This window comes from Lactuca virosa, chromosome 5 (genome assembly GCF_052849685.1).
Source record: "Lactuca virosa cultivar CGN04683 chromosome 5, Lactuca_virosa_CGN04683_v6, whole genome shotgun sequence".
Classification (NCBI taxonomy): Eukaryota; Viridiplantae; Streptophyta; class Magnoliopsida; order Asterales; family Asteraceae; genus Lactuca; species Lactuca virosa.
The window spans coordinates 463,437,236-463,446,210 of record NC_136430.1 but is presented as its reverse complement, the minus strand read 5'-3'; the positions used below and the strand labels follow the sequence as shown (position 1 = coordinate 463,446,210).

The 8,975-nt window shown below is 33.8% G+C and overlaps 1 protein-coding gene across 1 annotated transcript; it reads left to right on the top strand.

The window, feature by feature from the left end:
• The first annotated feature begins 1,733 nt into the window (after window positions 1-1,733).
• On the top strand, window positions 1,734-8,339 carry LOC145114641 (epoxide hydrolase 1-like). Its single transcript, XM_079050697.1, has 3 exons — window positions 1,734-2,326; window positions 7,616-7,851; window positions 7,953-8,339. The coding sequence occupies exons 1-3, from the start codon at window positions 1,862-1,864 to the stop codon at window positions 8,197-8,199; spliced, it is 948 nt and encodes a 315-aa protein (XP_078906823.1). The 5' UTR covers window positions 1,734-1,861; the 3' UTR covers window positions 8,200-8,339.
• Window positions 8,340-8,975: the final 636 nt, after the last annotated feature.

Here is an 8,975-nt window from a genome sequence, read left to right as displayed (position 1 = left end):
GTAGTGCCGATTTTGCTAGAGTAGGGGCCTTTATATAGTTGTGGCACAAGTAGGATTACACCATGTAAACCCTAATTGTCATGGCTTTCCATATTCCATGATCCATGGGTTTGTAACCTCCATAGACCATCCATGGGGCACCTTATGGGTTTTAACCCAATCCATACAAACCATGGATCATTAGCCCACTATACAAGAATAGATGATTTACACAATTAACCCCATATATTTAATTAGTCTCTTTTTGATCACTTAATTAATTTCAAATTAATTATTTGATCAATACTAATTAAATAATATTATTAATATATTAGAACTTATAATATATTAATAACCTTAAGTGTCATTTATCTCATTTTGGTCTATCCAAGCATTGCAATGTCATGCAACCCAAATGGACCATGCCCGCTCCGGTCAAGTACATATCAAATATAGTTATGGACTTAGACACTATATCCAACAAAAACATCATTTACATCAACATTTCATTTACATTTGGGGGTAGATGCAACCTAAAAAACCCCACGTTCATTACAATCCCTCTAAGACGTGGAATTCCTAACAAATATTTTAAATAACCACAAATATTACATTTAAAAATTCATGTTTCGCTTTGAAATTTATGGTCATTTTGATACTTTAATAAAATGATGAAAAGTGTCTATTTTTGTATTTTTCCCCGATATCATTTTCTTTTATCATTCGTTAATATAAAATAGCTTTATGTTTTTTATTTTTTTGCCAACCTTACTTTATGAGTTTTTTAGGTCGGCGTCTATTTGAACGAACTAGTAACAAAAGGCCCTTGGTTACTGGTACGGATATTATTCGGGTCGGAACCGGATCGAACCGACCCAAACCCGAATAACCCGAAAACCAAATAAGGTAATTGCATGAACCGAAAACCGAACCGAATAACCAATACGGGTTCGGTTCAGTTCGGGTATTAATCGGTTCGGTTCGGTTATTACCCGAATAACATATACAAGATGATTAAGGACCTAATATAACTGAAAAACCGTATTAGAATTCTATAACCCGAATAATAGAATAACAATGTATTTCTATACATCAACATAAAACATTCAAAGACTAACATAACACAATAACACATTGAAAGAATAACATTTACATAGTAAATTAACATAATGAAAATTAATTTCTTACTTGAGTTTCTTGAATTGGAGTCTATTTTTCCATGACTAGACAAAGTAGGAATTCTTAAATCCTTAGAGACAATAGAAAGAGTTGATTTCTGAAAGTTTGAAACAAGCGGAATGATCGACAAAAGTGATTTCGAGTTTTGAAATAGATGAGAAGATTGGTCGATTTTGAAACGACGAGAACGAACATAGGGTTTTTTTTGTTATGAATGACGAGGATAGAAATGTGAATCGTAATTTTGATTTCTGTCGATCAGAGAAAAAGGAGGAGGAATGCTTATTCGGGTCCGGTATTTAGAACTGAATAAGCTCTTATTTGGGTAACCCAAACCAAATAACCTAAGAACCGAATAAGCATAATGCTTATTCGGGCCTAATTCGGTTCGGTTCGGTTCAGGTTTTCGGGTCAAATTCTCCTCCCTAGTTACTTGGACAACAGACATTTGATTTTTTTAAAATTTAATAGTTTGCACCCTCAATCAACATATCTACTCATAACGGTTCTCCCACTTTTACATTCACGAGCATTATCGATCTTTAATAACATTGTTATTGCTGCCTTTTTTTTTCGGCGTAGCCCCACCGCCCCCACGCACACTCCTCTGTCGAAGGCCGATGGACTACCCAACTGCAAAGCTAACCTTATAAAAAACGAATAATCAACTAACTACAACCTACACACAAAAACAAAAACAGACATGGAGAATATACAACATAAGTCAATCAAAGTAAATGGCATCACTATGCACGTGGCTGAGATCGGAGAAGGCCCTGCCGTGCTTTTCGTCCATGGCTTCCCGGAGCTCTGGTACACATGGCGTCACCAGATGCTGTATATATCCTCCAAAGGCTACCGTGCCATCGCACCTGACCTTCGTGGCTTTGGAGATTCGGAAGCACCGCCTTCCTCCACCAGCTACACGGCCTTCCACATCGTCGGAGACCTGGTGTGCTTGCTTGACTCGTTGGGGCTGGACAAGGTTTTCCTGGTGGGTCACGATTGGGGTGCTATAATCTCATGGTACCTGTGTCTTTTCCGGCCAGACCGTATCAAGGCTTTGGTTAACATGAGCGTCGTTTATAATCCTAGGAATCCCTTGGTGAAACCTGTCCAGTTCATGCGACAGACTTTTGGCGACGATTTCTACATCTGCAGGTTCCAGGTGATTCATGATTACTACCCTCGTTTTCATTTTCATTTTTTTCTTTTAAATAATAAATGTTAGATGAATTCTTTTTGTTAAATTATTATTATTATTATTATTGTTATTATTATTATTATTATTATGGACACATAAATTTTTAAACATATACATCTGGTATCAAAGCTTTTAAATACACAGAGAAAATAAAAATCTACATATTTAAAACAAACACTAGCTGGTAAATGATTTATTCTTTCAAAGGGCACAGGTGGCCATTAGATGGCATGGGGTGGGGGTTAAGTGCCGAGAGGGGTAGTGTGGATGGTTGGTTCGGCATTGGTCCAAGTGGGGATAAGGTTTAGTCTCGATGTTTGTTGGGTCATAGGTAGTGGCGGATGGTGGTGGTGTGATAACGTCATTGGACGTCATGGGCGACATTGAGTAGAGGAATTGATAGGATATGGGAGACAAGTATGTGGAGTCGTCAAAAGAGGGAGAACTCAAAGGTGACATGGAGCGGAAAGGAAAGGGGGTTTCATCGAAAACGACATGGCATGAGATGATGAGTGGATAGGTCGTGACATCTAAAACCTCGATGACAATTCGAGTAACCAAGGAAAACACACAGTGTTGAGAGTAAGGAGAGTTTTTTTTATGTGTGATATGAGGGTACCATAAGCACCCAAAAACTCTAAAGTGGGAAAAGGGTAGGGGTTTGTTGAAGAGTTGGATGAACAAGATTTAATTGTGGGCAGTTACAGATAGGGTAATGTATAAGAGGTAGGTTGTCATATGTAAGGCATCTACCCACTATGTTGGTGGAAGATGAACATGGAATATGAGAGTATGAGTGATGTTATTTAGGGTTCGGGTCATACATTCAGACATTCTGTTTTGTTGGGTTGTGCAAGGACACTATAAAAAAATAATAATAATAAAATAAATAAATAAATAAATAAAATAAAAAATTATTCCACTTTTGGTCTATGAGTGGAATTTGTGGTTATCGAATTCACCCATGCATTGGAACAACTTTATTTCACAAATGAACTGTGTTTTTACATAAGCGTGAAAATATAAAATTTTGGCAAATACATCATTTTTACGTCTTAATGGGTAAATCTAGAGAAAATGGAAAAATGATCCAAAAACTATACTTAGTAGTTTATCCACTGAAACTAGGTAACAGGGATGTCTATAAATTTAAGTTAACAATATTAAACAAGTTTGAAACCTTAGAAATTGAACTAGAAAAAAAAAAGACGAATATGCTTGCTAAGTTGGCAGCATGCCATGACATATTACTAGTGCTTTTATTACAATAAAGACCAATATGCTTGCCAAGGCAGTGGAAGTTGCTACTACTAATCGTAAGACGTGACTGAGGGGCGACGATTGTAAGATTTTATGCCCCGGATGTTGAGACGGCTTGCTATTTTGGCAGCGAGGGTTCCCAGAGTTTTAACAGAAATGATATAGGTTGGGACTCGAATTGGCGTGCAAAATTGTTGGAGAATGTACAGTGTTTAGAGTGGATCACTTGTGTGGGGCACGTTTTAGAGAGACATTGTTTCTCTAAAAGAAGTACTCTCTTCGTCCCAAATTAATAGTCTATGTTTCCTTTTTGGTTTGTCCCAAAATAATAGTCTACTTCTAAAAATAAATATTACTTTTTATCAAAATACATTCCCTTATTAGTTAAACTATCATTGAATTAAATGCAACCATCATGGAATTAAATGCAACAAAATGGTACAATTATCATTTAATTTAATAAAGTTAATGATAATTAATGTTTCCTGAATATTTGTGTTTTTTGTCTATAAATAATTTTGGGATGGAGGGAGTATTAAACATGCTTTGAGGAAGCTCGGGAGAGAAAAACACATTGTCAGATAACAATAGTGATGTTATCAGATTAAGGAGTAAATCTATTGATAAGGTACGTAACAAGCCTTTTCGGAACGGGAGCGTCAATATTAGCCAAGAAATTAGAAAGAAGCTTCATATTTTGGCAATATTGAGAGATTGACCAATCACCTAGAACAATTTTGTGGAATTCATTGTCCAACCATCTTTAATTTCCATAAAAAGGTCTTCGATACTTTTCCACATAGATTGGGGAGTTAGTACCCTTCTTGAGGATCATGGTAAGAAGGGAATAAGTGATATTTCCATAAATCCACATCTTGAAAATAGAGAAAAAATTATGTCATTTTGTGTCGTTGGTTTTGGTTGGAGAGGAGATCCGTCGACATGATTGATATTGTTGTAACAGATGCAATGGGTCTCAACCAGTTCACGCCATACATCATAGCTTAATTTGTTGATTTTTAGGGTTAGTGGGACATATACTTTTGATGGATTTTAGGCATAATAAAACAAACTTAAAACTCTTAAATGTGCATGCAACCTAAAACAAGATCTATGTTTTCACTATTGAACCTATAATTATGAACATCAAAATAAGAACCCTAAAAACCCTAGGTAATTTTCGAAAAACACATAAAGGGGTTTAGGATTACATACCTTATTGTTATTATAGAAAATAACAATGATCCTTGCCTTGTTGAAGCTTTGGAAGCAAGCACCACAAGCGTCATGCCTCTAATGGTTCACACCCAAGCTAGCAAGAAGGAGATTATGGAGAGAGAAGGGGGAGAGGGAGAGCAAAATTTCGGCTATTCCTTGGAACAATATGGTGTCCGAAATTTGGAGGCTCTAAGGGTCCTTATATAGTGGTACAAGGAAAGCCTAGATAACCCTAATTTGAATTAAATAATATTAATTCAAATTTGGTAATTATCTACTTCCTATTATCCACATGAGATATTCTAGAAACCCTAGAATATCTCCTCCAAAACCGTCCAAGGCTATACCAGGAAGGTTCTGGAGCCTTTTGTTCAACTATTGAACAATTGCACTTTAGACCCTGCACTTTTAATTAATTTCATTAATCCCGAAGTTAATTCCAACTAATTTCTGATTAATTATTAATTAAATATTACTATTTCTAATTAATATATTATTCTCATAATATATTAATAAATTATTTATTTCAGTTTATTAATCAAATGATAAATCAACCTCTCTCTCCAAAAATCATCTTGTCCAGTTGCTAGGTTTGAGGGCAACCCAAAAGGACTGTGATATTATCAATTCAAGTTTATATCAATTATAGTTATGAACTTACACACCTAATCCAACAATTTTGATGTTGGTAATTTGTATGTTTTTATTGGAAGTATAGGTGGGGTGTCGGCTATTAGTAGGAGAGAGAGAGAGAGAGAGAGAGAGAGAGAGAGAGAGAGAGAGAGAGAGGATTAAGAATATGATATCATATTAAACTAAAATAATTTCTTGTGAAGTAGTTTTCCTAACAAGAAAGTACAAAGTATGAGCCACATAGTAGGTTAAGAAATACAACATTAGGCTAACTTTATGAGTTAGATATATGTACACTAATACATAATATATGGCTATTCTTGGAATTGGATTAAGTTTCTATCAGCTGATGCATTGTGTCTTTACGAGGTGTGTTTAAAATATCTAAAATCAAAAAACAGCCAAAAACTGAATTCTAAAAACCAAAAAGTGTACCGATTTTTATTAAGTTACATACTACACAACTACACGTAGGTGATATTATTTATTTTTGTTAATATTTGGAAATATTTGTTTAAACTTTAAATATGAATTTATTGTTTTGACCTTCTAAAATATTGTATCCAAAGATTATCCTCATATAGAATTTTAATATGAAGCTTTTAGTTTCCACACACATTTCTTAATTAGTAAATGATCCATCAGATAACGTGATAAGAATTTCAAAGAAAAACATTTTTTCAGTAGGGTTTAGCTTTAGGTTTAGGCTCATAAAATTAACGAACCAATGGCTTTAGTTAACATTCTGAAATAAAATTATGTTTTGGTTAACTATCATGACCACCAACTATCATGACCACCACTTTATAAATGGAGGCGTGATAAGTCATCTATAGTGTGTGATATTATTATTTTTTCTTTAGAAATGAAAATTCAAAAAATATAGTCCTTATCAAGTGGTATGATCAGTCATCTATAGTGTGTCATATTATTATTTTTTCTTTAGAAATGAAAATTATAGTATTTTAAAATGTATGTACAAATGATCTTTAATTTTGATATACAAAAGGTTGTATAATTAATGGCATGCATTTTCTACATCTCTCATATTAATTTACAAACTCTTAATGATAATTGTAAATATATGTGGAGCCCAAGATTGTCTCTCCAAAAGAGTCATGTGGAGAGAATGGGAACTCCAACATATATAGCCACTTATAAGACCGTGTTGCACTGATATGGGATACAATAACGCTCCCCCTCATAGTCGAAGGCTCGATGAGGATAGACAAGGATGTGCTGAGTCACGACGGTGCGGGACGCTGACTTTGATACCATGTAAATATATGTGGAGCCCCATATTAACTCTCCAAAAGAGCCCTTGTGGAGAGAAGGAGACTCTCACATATATAGTCACTTATAAAACCGTGTCGCATCAATGTAGGATACACTAACCATAATGACGGTAAATTTAACCTAATAAATGAAAATCAATTTTGCCAAATGTCATGTTCTCATTGATTTTGCCACATGTCATTTTTTAAAATTTTTTGAATTATTTTTTTTCCACTTGTCATTTTCTTGTAATTTTCATTTTCTTAAATTTAAAATCCATATTTTAGTGAGATTTATATATGTAAAGTAGATCATTCTATTAAATTTCATAATAAATGTTTTACAGTCTTTCAAATATCTTACATTATATATTAAATTACTTACTTGATTTATTATATTCTTTGTATTTATATAAACTTATTATTTTAAAAAATATGTAATTCTTATAATTTTATATTAAACTTTTTTTCTAAACCCGTATAATACACGGGATTCACACCTAGTTAGTAATATAGTAAAACTAATAAGTTCCCAATCGATAAATTTTAATTTTATTGAAAATATTTTTATATTTCTTGTAGGAATGAGAGAACAACATATACACAACTCTTCGAAAAATGGCATGTATAATTCATATATATGACTAGTCATTAATTAAGACTTGGTTTTTCTTGAAATACGTGTGATACCAAATTTAACAAATGAAAGTTTTATTATCTTCCATGATATTTTAGAAAATACTTTGATATATATCTTTATTTTCTTCATATCTAATACAAGAACAGGCATGCATGAACAACAGTATTTCAAATAATTTTTTTTGGAAAATACTAATGTTCTAGAATAGTGTACGTTCGGCAACTACAGGAAATAGGATGGGAAGAAGAGTTTGCAAAAGTGGATACCAAAAAACTATTGGCGTCATTTTATTTCAAACGAAATCCAAGCCCACCAATGATGCCTAAAGACTACGCAAAGTTGTTTAAACCACATCAAACCACGGTACCTTGTTGGTTCACGGAAGAAGACCTCGACTACTTTGCATCCAAATATCATGCCACGGGATTTGCAGGACCATTCAATTACTACCGTTGTTTTGATCTGTATGTAGTCAAACTAACTTGCTTAATTAATTATTATTTATTGTGTAATTTGACGTTTTAGGGATACCTATCTAACTGGGTTCTAACTGTTTTGATTGCAGAAACTGGGAACTATGTGCAGCATGGACGGGATCTAAAATTGTAGTCCCCGTGAAATTCATAGTAGGAGACATAGACATGACGTATAACTTTCCAGGAATAAAAGAATACATCCATGGCGGTGGATTCAAGGAATGGGTAACGGGACTGGAACAAGTGGTGGTCATGGAAGGAGTTGGTCACTTCATCAATCAAGAGAAGCCACAAGAGATCAACAACCACATTTACGACTTCATTACCAAGTTCTAGCTAATTCATAAGTGTGTGTGGGTGTATGTTTTCTTATAATTTGGATATGATTTATGTAGCCACTCCATATGTCACTTTACTTTACATTCCAGAGTTTTCACATTAAAATTTACCTTACATTCAAAAGTTTTCATGTCAAACTTTACTTTACAATCAAAATCATGCAAATGACATGTATTCAATGCATGTTCTTACACTGTTACTTTTCATTTCCATTCTTTTACTGTACATGTTATCTACTAGTTACCACATCTTCTTTACACTTAATTGAAGTCTAATCACTTTTAGTGATATTCCAATTCTAGACCAAAATGGGAGGAACAAATTGTTGAATCTATATGCTCAAGAATCATTTTAGAATGATGTTTGCTAATAAAATATTATCATATAGGGTCGCTGTGAATACAAGGATTTGTTCGGACAAGGTTTGACAGCTCAAACCTTGAATTAATTTAAGATCAATTTCTGCTTGTAATGAAGATCCAGTCAAGTCTGGTAAACCAGTGTTGTCTCAAAATAGAGATAATCAACAAAGTGCTCAATATGGAATAATAATAAGTATGAACAATGTAAAGTAATTCAAGCACAAGAAAAATGTAAGAGAAAATGAATGACTGAATGATTTTTGATTAGAGTGAAAAAGGTGCACACTTCTCTATCTTGATATAAAGATGACAACTCCTTAAATAGGCAAGGAGTGACTAAAAGACAAATCAGATAAAGTACGCATGGACTGAGAGACTTCTGAAGATCAACAAACTGACACAGCCGTTGTT

Coding starts and splice junctions, on each gene's coding strand:
- LOC145114641 (XM_079050697.1), top strand. CDS start 1,862: ATGGAGAATATACAACATAAGTCAATCAAAGTAAATGGCATCACTATG. Junction 2,327..7,615: donor TCTACATCTGCAGGTTCCAG/GTGATTCATGAT, acceptor CGGCAACTACAG/GAAATAGGATGGGAAGAAGA. Junction 7,852..7,952: donor TACTACCGTTGTTTTGATCT/GTATGTAGTCAA, acceptor TTTTGATTGCAG/AAACTGGGAACTATGTGCAG.